Source organism: Garra rufa, chromosome 8, assembly GCF_049309525.1.
Source record: "Garra rufa chromosome 8, GarRuf1.0, whole genome shotgun sequence".
NCBI lineage: Eukaryota > Metazoa > Chordata > Actinopteri > Cypriniformes > Cyprinidae > Garra > Garra rufa.
In genome coordinates this window covers 21,338,242-21,354,797 of record NC_133368.1, presented here as the reverse complement: position 1 = coordinate 21,354,797, position 16,556 = coordinate 21,338,242, and the positions used below count along the sequence as shown (strand labels likewise).

The 16,556-nt window shown below is 35.7% G+C and overlaps 1 protein-coding gene across 1 annotated transcript in view; it reads right to left on the bottom strand.

The window, feature by feature from the left end:
* Positions 1-16,556, bottom strand: part of man1a2 (mannosidase, alpha, class 1A, member 2) — a 137,507-nt gene that overhangs the window by 23,930 nt on the left and 97,021 nt on the right. The window contains exon 6 of the mRNA XM_073845986.1: positions 14,072-14,152. Coding sequence (XP_073702087.1) covers positions 14,072-14,152 — 81 coding nt within the window. The remainder of the gene's footprint in view (positions 1-14,071; positions 14,153-16,556) is intronic.

The following is a 16,556-nucleotide window of genomic DNA, read 5'->3' as shown; positions in this document are numbered from 1 at the left end:
TGTGTTTACAAAAGGTCCAGTAAAAAGTAAACATGCTAAATAAAACCATTTATGAGGGGAAAAAACAAGAAGACTGAAGACAACGAAAAAAAAAAAATGGAGATACTACCCAGATTTAAGCGTTTTTAAAAGAAGCACCTTGTGCATGAAGAATGCAATTTATATTATCTGTAACATATTTATTTAAAATTTATTATAAACAGTAATATTATGAAAAGTTTTTGAACAGTAAGATTATGTTTTTAAAATAATTCTCTTCTGCTCACCAAGCCCGCATTTCTTTGCTCCAAAATACAGCAAAAACAATAATATTATGAAATATTTGTACTATTTAAAATATCTGCTTTCTATTTGAATATATTTTAAAATGTAATTTATTCCTGAGATCAAACCTAAATTTTCAGCACCATTACTTCAATTTTTAGTCACATGATCCCTCAGAAATCATTCTAATATGCTCATTTGCTGTTCAAGAAACATTATTATCATCATCAATATTCAAAACAGTTGAGTACATTTTGTAAGATTCTCTGATGAATAGAAAGATCCAAAGATCGGTATTTATGTGAAATAAAAAGCTTTTGTAATATTATACACTGTACCAATCAAAAGCTTGAAGTCAGTATAATTTTTATTTATTTATTTTTTTGAGAAAGAAACGATAGAAATTAATACATTTAGCAAGGATGCTTGAAATTGATGATAAAGTGATGATAAATACATGCATAATGTTACAAAAGATTTCCATTTCAGATAAATGCTGTTCTTCTGAACTTTCTATTCATCCAAGAATCCTGAAAAAAAATTCTACTTGGCTGTTTTCAACAATGTTTTTTGAGCAACAAATCTTAGAATATTAGAATAATTTCTGAAGGATCATGTGACTGGATAATGATGCTAACAATTCAGCTTTAAAATCACAGGAATAAATAACATTTTAAAATATATTTAAATATAATACAGTTATTTTAAATGGTGAGCAGAAGCGATTTCTTTAAAAAAAACATTACAAATCTTACTGTTCAAAAACTTTTGACTGGTAGTGTATATAGTTTATTAATATACATTCCTGTGATGGCAAACTTAAATAATCAGCAGTATCCATCACATGACCCTTTAGAAACCATTGATTTTATTCAGAAACATTTCTTATTATCATCTATCTTGAAAATGGTTGTGCTGCTTAATATTTTTGAGGAAATAATGCTAAATTTTCTCAGGATTCTTTGATGAATACGATTTACATAGTTTCTTTTTTATATCTGTAATAATTTTGTAAATGGAAAACATTTGAAGAAAAAAAAAGGGAAAAATGTTTGAAGTTGGATTTAAATGGGTTGTATATTAAAATACCACTCAGAGTCGAGAAAAATTGCAGGAGAACAAAAAAAAGGGTGAAAGAGTACAGAAATGGTGTGAAAAGTGAGACACAGGCAGAGAGAAAGACAGAAGACAGAGAGAGAGGCCTAATTTAGGCTGAACGAGTGCTGCTCTCAGGATTACTAGTTGGAGCGGTGTGTGTTTGTGAGCGAGTGTGTGTGTAATTCCCAGAATGCAGATTGCGACGCTGAAGCCTAATCTGGTTGATGCGGATCATAAGCAGCAGAGATGATCCTGTTATTACACATATGAGGATATGACCACGGACATTCCCCACGATACAGCTTCTGCTCTCTGTTCACAAACACACACACACACACACACACACACACACACTACAGCACCCTGAGCCTAAAATGTTCCTTAAACGTCTAATGGAAGCATATAAAGAGATTATGGGGAACACATTGGAAATGGAGGGAATGAGTGTTTGTACAGAGGGTTCCACAGGGGCTCGGGGTTAAAGCTGGATTTCTGCCCTCTCTCTCGCTCTCTGGATCTCGATATGTTTGTGCATCTCCAGCCTTTTATGACAAACCTTCTGCCTGGTGTTTATTCTGTTCGTCGTCATGGCAGCACAATCGGGAGCTGCCAATCAAGGCCGACACATACACAGCCGATCCGACGCAAGCGCAGCCAATCAGATCGCAGCATCAGAGACATCGTCTAATGAAGAAATTAGGCTGTCGTTTGTGAGAATGTTTATGCGCATTTAGTAAAATGCCTCTCATCTCCTCAAAGCAAATAGGGACGGTCGGTGCATTTCTACATTTACATTTCAAACACATTTTCTGCCTTTATTTAAAATGATTCCTCCAGGTTTATAAATAAACTGCACGGCTTCAGAGGAGACAATGTAAAAGATACACAGCTTAAGGGTCGACATGGAAAAACACTCAGAATGCACAAGTTGTCAAACCTAATTCAAGAAGCTGCTTCTTTTCTTGATTGGACTACATATGATGCAGCTTTCAGTAGATTCCTCACGCCAATTAGTTATCAATTCCATGTTTTTCCCCCATTATTTAAGCCTATTAGTAAATAAAAGATCTCGTATCAATACAATGTATTTTTAAATTGTGCATTTTTGTAAACTTAAACTGCCTACTGGATAGGAATTAAGCACACCCCAAAATTCTCATCACCATAATGCATTAGAATAGCTTTTTTTTTTTTATTAATTTTAATAATTCCCATTTTTATAATTCTTTTTACTTTCAAAGGTGATTCTAATTAGTATGGAAGGCAGTTTCTGCCACTAAATTAAAACTGAAAAAAGGTAATTACTACTTTCTATCTCACAATTCTGACTTTTTTTTTTGCGCAATAAGCTTGCAATTCAGATTTTTTTTCTCAGAATTGCGTAATATAAAACTGCATGATACAAATTCGCAATTCGGACTTTAGATAAAATAGATATAAACTTTATAAAGTCAGAATTGCGGGATATAAACTGGGGATATATAATATCTGTCTTTTTTTGCTCAAAACTTGACTTCATAACTCAGAATTGCGAGTTTATATGACTTTATTTCTTGCAATTATGTAGTTTATATCCCACAACTCCATCTCGTCTTGCAATTCTGACGTAACTCGCAATTGTGAGTTTATATCATGCAATGCTGAGAAAAAAAGGAATGACTTGGACAGAATTGCCTGTTCATATTTCACAAATCTGACTTTATAACTTGCTACTGAGAGTTAATATCACAGAATTCTGAGGAAAAAAGGCAGAATTGCCTGTTAAGCTCTCATAATTCTGATTTTATTTTTCACAATTGTGAGTTTATATTACACAATCCTGACTTTATAATCAAAATTGAGAGTTCATATCACAATTCGGAGGTAAAAAAGACAGAATTGCCTGTTTATCTCTCATAATTCTGACTTTATTTATATCCCACAATTCTGAATTATCTTGCAATTCTGACTTTATAATTCACTATTGTGAGTTTATATCACTCAATTTGAGCTTATAACACAATTCTGAGAAAAAAGGCAGAATTGCCTGATTATATATATCGCAATTCTGACTTTATTTCTTGCAATCGCGAGTTTATATCCCACAATTCTGACTTATCTCGCAATTTTTTTTAATTCATCACGTAATTAAGAAAAAAGACATAATTGCCTGTTTATACTCACAATTCTGACTTAATTTCTCAAAACTGCAGATTTGCCTGTTTATATCTCATAATTCTGACTATTTCTCGCAATTGCGAGTTTATATCCAACAACTATGAGGAAAAAAGGCAGAACTGTGTGTTTATATATCGCAATTTTGACTTTATTTCTCCCAAATCTGACTTTATTACTTGCAATTGCGAGTTTATATCTCACAATTATGACAAAAAAGTCAGAATTTCAAACTTATATTACGCAATTCTGCGAAAACAAAAATCAGAATTGCAAGCTTATATTACGCAATTCTGAGAAAAAAAAAAATCTGAATTTCAAAACGTAAACTCACAATTGCAAGAAAAAAAAAAGTCTGAATTGTGAAAGTCTAAAAAAAAAAGTTTTTTTTGTTCAGTGGCAGAAACAGGCTTCCATACATTACACTCCCTATTGAAAAATATATTTTTAAGTTTTGTTTTAATTAGCATAAAAGCAGCACAACAATTATTTATAAAATTAAAACATAAGCATTACAGGTAATTAGAACTTTGGTAATGAAGAAGATTTTTATTCCCCTATTACAGTAACAAGATATTGATGAAATGTACTTTTATGAAGAACACAGTTTATTTTGTTTGCGTTTTATTTTGGCATGCGTGTTTGATTTTTTTTTTTTTTTTTTCTTTCGTGAGACTGACCAATTATTTAATCCCAGTTCTCAGCTGGCTCAGCATACGGTGTGTATCATTTTACACTGATGAGTGTGGCAAAACAAAACCACAGCTGGGATGTCAAAATAAACACCACCACTGGTGGTCTTGATGTTCAAAGCCAGCATATCCTTATATAACCACTTGTTAGGCTCTCAATGATGTTAACTTCACAGCTCATAAAACTGCACAAACTATTTTTAAAGATCTTTCTGCCAATTTCCAAAGTGTTTTGGGCACAATCTCAGCTATAGACCAAGCAAAACAGCTGCAAACCGAGGGCTGCAAAACCAGATAGGTTTATAAGTAAATGTCAGCCCAGAAAGGCCAGTTATTTGTATTTCAAGAGGAGATTTGATAGGCGATGACATGACCAAAGTCTGCAGCACATCAAACACGCAGATGAGTAGCTGACAAACATTTTCTCATCCATCAAATCCCTTCTTAAATCTCTATCCTTATCTTGCCTCCGCTGGGCCTGGGGCTGCGGTTCTCTTCTGCCTTTGATGAGATCCGTGTTTGACAACAGAAGAGTGTGTTGCTCCCTAATGTGACACCGCATATTCTCTACCACTGTGAAGGATATACAACCACAGGACAGCGCCTCAACAGAGACTGATGGGGAGGGCGAGAGAGAGAGAGAGAGAGAGAGAGAGAGAGAGAGAGAGAGAGAGAGAGAGAGAGAGAGAGAGAGAGAGAGAGAGAGAGAGAGAGAGAGAGAGAGAGAGAGAGAGAGAGAGAGAGAGAGAGAGAGAGAGAGAGAGAGAGAGAGAGAGAGAGAGAGATAACTACTGCATAATGCCTGGAGCAAACACCATTTCCTCACACCATCTCTGCTGTAATAAATGTGCAAATCAAGACAAAGAACAAATATTTGCCTGCGTTGTTTCCTTACAGCCTATGATCCTATTTGGTTTGAAGGAATCTTAAGAAATAAAACCACCGTCAGCACTGTGTTTGGAGAAATCTACTGCTTCATACAGTAATTGGACTGTCAAACATACAGTCATTGAACCATCTCACAAAGAATGCCAAAATGTCTACGCATCTGTAGGAGTGAAAGGTAAAGAAATTACTTTTGATTTTTGCACAAAGAATCTGGATTTCTCTTTTAAAGAAAAGAAGACAAGCACTGTCTAGATGGAAAAATTACTGCTAGACATGAGACCTACAAGTCATTCAAAATTGCTGGCTTGCTGGTGAGGTACCTGGAAAAAGCTGCGAGGGTCTTAACCGCAGAAGGAAGAAACAAAAAAAATCTATAAAATACATATTCCAGGAAGAATTTAAAAAGAGTTATTCAAAACAGTTATTGAGCCAGTCACTTTTTATGACTATAAAGGGGAACAAGTGCTTCTGTATGCTAGTCCTCACATAAAACGTCAAATATCGAATGGTAAACTATACAATGTAATAAAAAATAAAATACCAAAAACTGCAAATAATAAATATAACCAATTATTTACCTAATAAAAACAATTAATTATTAATAGATAAAAGTGGCCTACAACTATGTGTAGGCCTTTTATTTTAGGACATAAAATATGAGTGTATAAGAAAAAAAAACATTGCCAAAATACAAAGAAAAAAAAAAAAAGGAAGTACACACTGCTTCCCATCATCAGTCATCATCTCTTTAATGAAGACAGGTGGCTGAGTGGTCTGCTTTATTAAACTCTTTTCATTTACATCATCTCCAACTTAACCCAACACTTTACATCTTACTTTACCCTAATGCATCAAATTGTCATAATGTCACGAAAATGTGGACTTGGAAGATGCTGTTTGAGGAAGGGCCATAAAGAAAGCTATCAACAACTGAACATGTATTAATAGGTGAAATAACACTAAATGACAAACATTTTTTAATTTACCCTTTTGATTATTGCTGATGCCTCTAGTAATTATGAGTCTAATTTTGAATTTTTGTTTTCCTTACAAGTCAGTCATATAGTAATTTTTATACATACACTACTACTACTACTACTACATAAACCAAATGTCAAAATATATTAGTTTAACAATCTTACACTAAGCAACAAGTGTTTTGAGGTCATTGTAATTATCCAAATTAAGATATTTTTGATGAAATCCAAGAGCTTTCTGACCCTCCATAGACAGCAACTCAACTACCAAGACCCAGAAAGGTAGTAAAGACATTGTTAAAATAGTCTACGTGATGTAAGTGGTTCAACCTTAATGTTATGAAGCTACAAGAAAACTTTTGGTGTGTGCAAAGAAAACAAAAATGACTTTATTCAACAATTTCTTCTCTTCCATGTCTCCGTATTTTCAGTCTCCATGTTTACAAAGACTGGACTATTTTATCAATGACCTTACAACATTTCTGGGCTTTGAACGTGTCAGTTGCATCGCTGTCTATGCAGGGTCAGAAAGCTCTTGGATTTCAGCAAAAATATCTTAATTTGTGTTCTGAAGATGAACAAAGGTCTTACGGGTTTGGAATGAAATGAGGGTGAAGAATTAATGAGAGAATTTCAAGTTTTGGGTGAATTACGCCTTTAAGTATTTATTAATTGATAGCTTCCACATGTAATCATAACTTGTTTGAAAAACTGTTCAAATCATTTGCGTTTTAGTACCTCTAGTGTTCATTTCTGCTGGAAACTCAAGTGTGTATGTATGTATGAGAGTGTGTATGTCAAGTATGTATAGGTAGATTTTTTGAGTTTAACAAAAATGTAGCAAGAGTCACATGCCTGAGTTAAATATGTGACCCTGGACCACAAAACCAGTCATGGGGGTAAATGTTTTAATTATTAAATAGTTATAAATGAAAGCTGAATAAATACGCTTTCCGTTGATGTATGGTTTGTCAGGATAGGACAATATTTGGCTGAGATACAGCTATTTGACAATCTGGAATCTGAGGGTGTCAAAAATTAAAAACTACTAGTCAAAAAAATTTATTAATATGTTCATGGAACATGATCGTTACTTAATATCCTAATGATTATTGGCATAAAAGAAAAACAAAACATATATTTTTAACCCACACAATCTATTGCTACAAATATACCCATGCTACTCAAGACTGGTTTTGTGGTCCAAGGTCACATATAACTACTAAACCTACTTTTGAATGGCTGTCAATGAAGAAGCAGATTTTGGCTTTTGGCTTCACATACAGCATCTACCAAACCCTGGCCCCTTGCTGCTTTAGATCTAAATTCATCTCTTCACTGCCATCATGAAACAACACTGTCAAAAGATGCAGGGATGAGAGGATCTAAAGAACAAGGGAGGAAGACTTAGAAAGAGAGATGAAAGCAAACGATAAAAGAAAAGACAAGAGGACCAAAAGACAGTGGAGGAGAGGACAGAGGGACAGCAGAGTATACATCATCCATCACTGCACATGGGTTCTGCTAGAGCCGGCTGACAAGAGAGAGAAGAAATGGAGGATGTGGTCTTGCACAGGAGAGATAACCTCCAGAGCTGATAAAAGTAAAGACTCCTCGGTCTTCTTCAGATCACATAATGTTTTCTAGAAAAAAACAGCCGCACATAAGTCCGATACACAACTTTCTCTACTTCGGACCCTCTTTCTTTCCATCCATTCCCAGCGGCTTTCTTCACCACGCCTAATCAAAAACCTCTTATTAAAGAGGCATGGCTTTTCAATCTATATCACTCTGCATTCAGTCAGTGCCTCTACCCTCTGCTCCAAGCTACCTCCCCTGCATATAGGGGACATATAGAGAGAAACTCTGCCTGCACCAAGGAGATGTAGAGTATAATACCTTGAGAAAGTTTTTCATTAGCATTCCTATACATCTCAATGGCAACTGCTTGGTGGTTGCATGATCCCCTGGAAGAAAGCAATTTCAAATCTGTCATCTTTGCTCATGGCCACTTTTGAGAAGGCTTTTGAACAGCCGTCAATGAGGAAAAGGTGCTTCAGTTCCAGTGTTGTTTTTGACAACCATCTTAGATTTAGTCTAAGTCTTAGTCTTTTGGACTAAAATGCTTATTAGTTTTAGTCCAATTTTAGTCGACGAAAAGTCAAAAAGTCTTTTAGTCTAGTTTTAGTCAAAAAAAAAAAAGGGGAAAAAGTCTTTTAACAAATTAATGTAGGTCAGTAAGTATTTTGCTGTTTGGTAGTGTCACTTGTAAGTTGTGAAAATAGCAGATCTATAGTTCAACACAATGTGAGCTTCCGGATCGACTATTTTCACCAACAATTACAATAATGAAGGAATGGTTTTAGACATAAGACATATATTTGAAATACACCCATAGGTCCTCTCACCGTTTGCGACCACCCTGTGTGCAAACTGCCGCCATCATGGTTAATCGTCTGTCTGTCTGAGTGACAACAATGTGACGTGTTGAGTGTGACCAAACAAGGACAGAATGCTAAAACGGCTTGCCATACTAGTATGGCAAAGAGTATTTAATGCTAAAACGGCTTGCCATAGCGGCAGATACTTTTTCGGTTTTAATCGGCATGCACAATAAGCAGAAATGTCATGCATTTTAAACGTCTGACCACCCACTAACATTTTTGTCTATTCTCGTCTCGTCAACAAAAATTCACACGTCTCGTCATGTTTTAGTCATCAACGAGCCATTTTTATCTCGTCATCGTCTCATTATCGTCATGAAAAAAAGTGGCGTCAACTAAATGATTTCGTCATCGTCATCGTTGACGAAAACAACACTGTTCAGTTCCCATAATGCTGAAGTTACTATATCTACCAGGAGAGTATGCACATCGTTATGAAAAAGTGACTCAATCTGCTGTCAAGAATTAAGGCTTCAAAGCAAAAGGTAGTAACCAGATCAATTTGTTTTACTGATTACTAACAAATAGCCAATATTAAAACACTATACTGTTTTGTCTAATTATAAAATTAAGGAGACCTATTATGCCCCTTTTTACAAAATGTAATATAAGTCTCAGATGTCCCCAGAATGTCTGTGAAGTTTCAGCTCAAAATACCCCAAAGATCATTTATGATATTATTTTGAAAATACTTATTTGAGTGGAAGCAGGAACACTGTTGACTGTTTTTGTGCATGTCGCCCTCCTTTTCCAGAACAGGACTGTGCCTTTACAGCTCGTAACTCAGGGTGTGTTCACACTTGTATGTTGGTTTGTTACCCTGATATAGGGTTTTCTAAGCGCACACATCTGAAGCATGCGCACAGAAAGCGGCTGGCACATGGCATGCGAATACTAAACTAGGCTCTCTTTCATGTCTTATTGTGCTTAACCTGTCAAATACAAGGTTCAAGGTTCAAAGTTTAATTATAAGCACAAAGGGAAATTATTGGTGCAGCATAAAAGTTGTAAACATCATATAAAACACAGACAAAATACAAATAACACAATATTCTAACATCTTACTAATTTAAGAGCCATACAGTCGTGGGAATAAAAGAATTTCTGTACCGATTGCTTTTAAGTTTAGGCATACTATAACGTATGCCCGAAGAAAGCATTTTAAACTCATGGAACAGTGGATAAGTGCAATCTGCAAGAATAGCTTTAGCTTTCTGTAAAACAACCCGTTCAAAGCAATTTAATAACCCAGTCTGCTTAATACCAATAATCTTATTACCTTGAATAACAATGCCATTCAATGAATTCCGATGTTTAACATTTCCATTTCCAAACCAACAGCATATAGAAAAGCAAAGTACAGATTCAATATAAGATTTATAATACATGGTCATAAGAGTCCTACTAATATTACAAGTAGAGAGCCTCCGAAGACAGTGTAACCGTTGCTGGCCTTTTTTTGCATACTGCCTCAACATGAGTTTCAAAACAATTTATTATCAATGATAAGACCAAGATACTTATAACTGCTAGCCCATTCCACCATTTGGCCCTTCAAACTAGTAGGTTGAGGAACTGAAGGACTAGATCGAAAATCAATTATCATATCTCTTGTCTTTTATATGTTTACTTGCAAAAAGGCACTGTCACACCATGTCATAAAATCATTCACCAATGAACCATGACAGTTCTCATCCTTAGCAAGCTAACAATAACAGTATCATCTGCAAATTTTAAAAATGAACCTATCAGTGTATTTACTCTCACAATCACTAGTATATAAAATATAAAGCAAGGGTGAGAGAACACACCCTTGAGGAGAACCTGTAGACGTAATAAGGGTATCAGAAAAGCTGTTTACTCTCACTCTCTGCATTCTATCACTTAAAAAAATCTAATAGCCATCCCACCATCTTTAGTTTTAACTTAAACTGAGAAATTAATTTCTTTATTAAAACATGGGGCTGGACAGTGTTAAAGGCTGAAGAAAAATCTACAAAAAGCAATCTCACATGGGTTTTGCTTCCCTCAAGATGTTTCATAATCATGTTTAACAGGGTAGATGAGGCATCTTCTGGCCTGGTAAGCAAACTGCAATGGATCTAAAAGGTAGAGATCGACCGATATTGGTTTTTACCGATACCGATAGCTAGGTTGGACCACACTGGCCGATACCGATTAATTAACCGATAGTTTTTGAAAATAGATACTGAAAGGCAACTAAAATAGCGCTCTGCTATTTTTTAAAAAGTACTAAACCATACTTCGTAAATTAATAAAAGTATTAATTTTAATTATATATTGATTATTAAAGTTATTTCATAGTTCATTAATGTTAACAAAATAACACTAACAAGGAACAACACTTCTATTCTACAGCTTTCATCAATCTTAGTTGATATTACAAATGGGCTCATTGTAAAGTGTTATTTCACATTAACAGTATGGGGTGGGAATCTTTACGCTTTAACAATATATAAAATAGCAGTTTCTATGCTTTTTGTTTGTTTATATTTGGAATCTCTGTATGTTAGTACTGCCTTCTTAAAAATTAAGATTCAATTTAATTACGATTTTCAATATCAACTAATTATAACCATGCATCACATTCTCAGTTTTCAATATAACTGCACATGGCTACATTTTATACATACATTTTTATATGCATATATTTTATGTAATTAATTTTGTATCCGAATGTTAACAGACAATAGTTACTGTTTTTTTTCTTTTTCGTTTGATTATTACTGATGAGATGATAGACAGTGGCTGCTTTAACAGGCTGCATTCAAACGAATGCACAAATCTATTTCCATATATCAGATGTCCTGCTCTGAAAACACTTGACTGTGTGTACATCAGTTTCGTATAAAAGTATTCGAAAATGCAAGTGCATTTAACGCATCCGCAATCGAGCTTTTTAAGACGAACAAACACAAAGAGCAAGTGAAAATCTGTCCGTGCGCGAGTTTAGTGCATCTAATAGTATTGCATTACAAACGGCAGAAATGAAGGCGTGTAAAGTAAAAAACTGCGGATGGAAGCACGCACTGTCAAACAATGCGCACGTATCTCACAGTGCAAATTCTGTGCAATGAAGCCAGCCGCGTTTCTGGCACGCTCACGTGCCATATGCGGGAAAAACACAAGCTCATTGTAGAGAGGATTGCGATGCATTGGAGAATCCCTTGTTCACCCACCCTTAATGAAACCGGACAAAAGTGCAGCCTGCGCTGCGTGGACAACTCGCAGGTATCACACACATATAGGACGCGTCGTGTAGTTCAAGCAGAAATCTAAAATAGTTTATTTAATCACCAAACGGGCAAATATTTACTTCAATAATGATCAAAAAAAGCGGCAAAGATTAGTTTAAACAGCAGATCAAACGGAAAGAGAAAGTGCAATCTATATTGTTGTAGCCATTTAAGAAAATTTCTTTTCTGTTTTACATTTATATTTAAATATCATTTGTTTGTGTTTTGTTTCAGTTTAATCTGTTAATTACGAAAGAAGTTTGTGTAATTTGTAAATGTCATAAAGGACGTGGTATGAATTAGACGGCAATACGCCGGGAGAATTCAAGAGGGTCAGACACAATTTTTGACCACTTCGTACGTTTTTATTTGTGGAAAATCCCTTCTTAAACGAATTTCGTTTTGTATAATTTTTTTCTTAATTTTTAATACATATTTTTGTTGATCAGTTATTAAAATCAAATAAGAACAAGGAAATGGCATTGTGAAACAAAGTGTGTAACAACATGCAACCCGACAAGCTTCCGCGGCCTGAAGAAAAGGCTAAAACATAAATTATAGCTCTATATGAAGCATACAGACTTTATTAGAGCTACAGAAATACAAACTTATCACTTAAATGCACAATACTCAATCTTCCAGCCCAGGGTCAAGCCTTTATAAACATTAACATGTATGGGGCGACGCAGCGGGATTCTGTCGGCTGAATGAACACAGTTTGCTTTCTCACATCATGTCTTTAAATCTGCAACTTTGCTGGCTAAGAATATGACCAGATATGATATAAATCAACGCAAATATTTGGTAACAATCCTGACATTAAACATTGGTGTCTGACTTAACCTCTCATGCTCTATGACAGCGAAGCGGAGCGTGAGCCGCTTCAGCAATGCAATCCGGAAGAACTATCGGCATGGATTTTTGCCCATAACCGATAGTTCCGCCAATCAACTATTGGTGCTGATTAATCGGCAAAACCGATACATCGGTCGACCTCTACTAAAAGGTTTTGAGTTTTCAATAAAAGTTCATCCCTGACAAATTTCTTAAAACATTTCATTACCAATGATGTCAAAGAAACAGGTCGAAAGTCTTAGGATAACTTGTCTTCCCTACAGGCACCACTATAGCTTGCTTCCACAACTTAGGAATTTTTTAAAAGTAACAATTTTATGTTAAAAACACACTGGAGTTACAAAACAGTCGGTTATGTCTGTGAAGGTAAAAGCTGGGAAAGAAATTGCATGTTTATATCAGTTCTGTGTGACATCAGTGTAATATACAGTAAATAAATCCACTGCTCTCTTGTCTCCTCTGAGGCTGGGACTCTAAACAGTGTTCTGTGCTCATCTGTGCAGCCAACTACAGAACAGTTAGCATGCTTTTGCTCAAACTTTTCCATGGTGTTAGAACTGGTGCACTGTTGTTGCTTGCAAAAACAAAATACTGAGTATTTTGGATATAGCCCTCCACAGCATACTAGAGGCCTTTTGGCAACTAGATATAATTATAAGATATAAATTCACAGTTAATCCAGATGTTTTTAATGGATCCTAAAACAATTCATTTAATCTGATCACTTCTCTCCATGTTTGCCAGTGGCAGTACAAGCACTAGTAAATTAAACACTCTGCTTCAAACATTCAGCCCATGCTGTACTGCATGTCTATGACGGCACATATGCAGAAAACACTCAGATGAACACAGTGTGACTGTACTGGGGACTGAGGCCTGACACCCAGGTGTGTCAAAACACTGTACTGAGAGAACAAAAGGTCACTGGGGACACCGAGGCAGGCAGGCAGGGGACAGACGAGTGTGATGACTTTGTATGCAAGATTGGCGAGTTTCACGTCCAGTATCTAAACTCATCTAATGAAGTGTGTGGAGCGGCAATGAGGTCTTGCCGCATGGCTGCAGTTTAATTCCTTTGCATTTTCACCTTCAGACTAAAACGAGGAGAACACGGTGATATGCGGTGGCAGAGATACGCTGCCCAATGATGAGGGAAAAGAGAGAGAGACTATTTGTGCCCTTCTCCATTAACGTCCATAGGCAGATAAGACAGAAGGGAAGCGTTAATTAACATGGGCTTGAGAGAGGGACATTTATTTCCCCTGCAAAAGCTGTTCTTAGTTCTCAGAGCCAACAGCGCTGCCCTAAGATAAACTCTCTCTGTTTAGATCTTCATCTATGTGGTGGCATGCACAAACATCCCTCATCCAAAATAACTAGAACAACACAGACAGAGAAGAAACACACTAACTTACAAAAATCAATAAGCAATGATAACATACCTCCTGTCCGGACAGGTAGTACGCAGCCAGAAGCCCTCCAATGAAGCGGATGTTGACCTCAAAGACAGATACTTCTGCATTCTGTAGAAACAGAGAAAAAAAAGGAGAAAGAGTAAGAACAGAATAGTAATTGCCTGCTTTTTAAGTTTATTTTTCTTGTTGTCAAGAATTGTAGAAAATGTCCAATAAAGAGTCTAAAACAAACCAACACAAGAAACTTTCATTTCAATAGAAAAATAATAATAAACGCTTAAAGGCAAAGGTTAAAAATTACTCCAGTTTTCAGTGCTACATGGCCCTTAAGAAATCATTCTGAAATGCTGATCTGGTGTTCAAGAAACATTTCTTGTTATTAGTGTTGATTGTACTGCTTAATTGATTTATTGCTTAAAGGATTAGTTTACTCACTCCCATGCCATCCAAGATGTTCATGTCTTTCTTTCTTCAGTCAAAAAGAAATTAGGGTTTTTGAGGAAACCATTCCAGTTTGTCCGTTGGCCACCATTGAAATCCACAATATGGAGAAAAACCTTCTTCATGTTGTGGATTTCAATGGTGGCCAGTGGGTTGAAGGTCTAAAGTGCAGTTTCAATGTAGCTTCAAAGGGCTCTAAACGACCCCAGCCGATGAATAAGGGTCTTATCTAGCGAAATGTTTGGTCATTTTCTTAAAATAATTAACATTTATATACTTTTTTAACCATAAATACTTGTCTTGCACTAGCTCGACCTCACACATTATGAAATCACGCACACTTGACGTAAACAGAAATACCGATTCCAGTGTTTACAAAGCAAACATGCAAAGAAAGTTGAACGGCCTTTACAAAAAAGGGTGAAACAATGTTGTTGGGCGAAAATGAGAGTTTTTCGCCCCACCCTACCTTTTTGAACCAAAGTACACAGACAAAGAGCTAACAGCAAGGGACTTTTCCAACGTGATTACATAATGCGTGAAGTTGAGCTAGCGCAAGATGAGCATTTGTGGTTAAAAAGTATATAAATGTTAATTTTGTTTTTATAAAATGTCAGATCGTTTTGCTAGATAAGACCCATATTTCTTGGCTGGGACTGTGTAGAGCTCTTTGAAGCTGCACTGAAACTGCAATTTGGACCTTTAACCCGATGGCCACCATTGTATGGAGAAAAATCATGGAATGTTTTCCTCAAAAACCCTAATTTCTTTTTTAACCGAAGAAAGAAGACCTTGAACATCTTGGATGATATAAGGTGAATGAATTATCAGGATTTTTTTATTCTGGAAGTTAACAAATTCTTTAATATTTAAAAAAAACAAAACATTTTTTCTTCAGATTCTTGGTGAAATAGAATAGATGCATTCTTGCTGAATAAAAGAAAAAAATTGCTTAAAATAAAATGACCTTACTGAGCCCAAACATTTACAAAATACAATACATTTGAAGTTTATTAGAAAATATTTAAATATATAAACAGTTTAATATTGTAAGGAGAACAGTGCTGTTAAAAAATTCTAGAGAAAATGAAAGAGATTTTTACGTTCAGAGCACAACTGTGGCGCTATATATAATTCAAACAAACATTTAAGCAGCTTTATTAATGTGCGTGAAATATCTACATAACAGCCATGCAGAGCTCCCAAATGAACTTGAAATCTACATCAAAGCTGATACAATAATCTCTCAGTGAGACTGAAATGAATGCTGGAACAGAGTGTGTGCGTGTTTGTATCATCAACATCCATCTTGTCAGCTTCAACCTTTATTTAGAGAAAATTACCATGAAGCAGTTTTCCACTCGCACAAAGATCACACCGCAAACAGCAGCTAATCACACAGAGACACACACGCACACACCTTTAAGTCTCGTATAGCAAAAAAGAAACTAATTCAACCAATGCGGAAAAACAAATCTAAACACAGTGAAGTTCTATGGTTGTACAAGCTCCCCGAAATCCTGTTTTAGCCCTGTCACAATCCCATAATCCACAGCACCTAAAAACAGCACCTGTTTTTGTATACCGCTTACGAATTATAAGCAGGTTTTCCAGTTCTGAACATAACGCTGCTAAAGCGTCTTATATTGACTAGGTTTTACACTAATTTGATAAGACAAGTACATGCTTTAACCAACCCCTTCCACTTAGCATTCATTTAGCATGTCTATTAATTTTGACAAAAGTGAATGTGCACCAGATTAATTCAGATATGACCGTTCCCTGACCAAGGTCCATTAATTCAGTTTTTGGTTTAACAGCTGCGATTAATGCTGATGGCAGGCAGCCTCATCCATCATCACAACAGAAACACACACAGAGAGAGCGAGAGAAAGAGAGATGCATTCCTTTCTTCTCTGGAACACAAAAGATATTTTAAAAATGTCTCAGCAACTTTTTATACGTGTAATGAAAGTCAACGGGGGCTCAATCAGATGGTTTGGACCCCACTGATTTTCATTGTACAGACAAAAACAGATTAAACTCTCATAATTGTGACAGATTTTTTTCC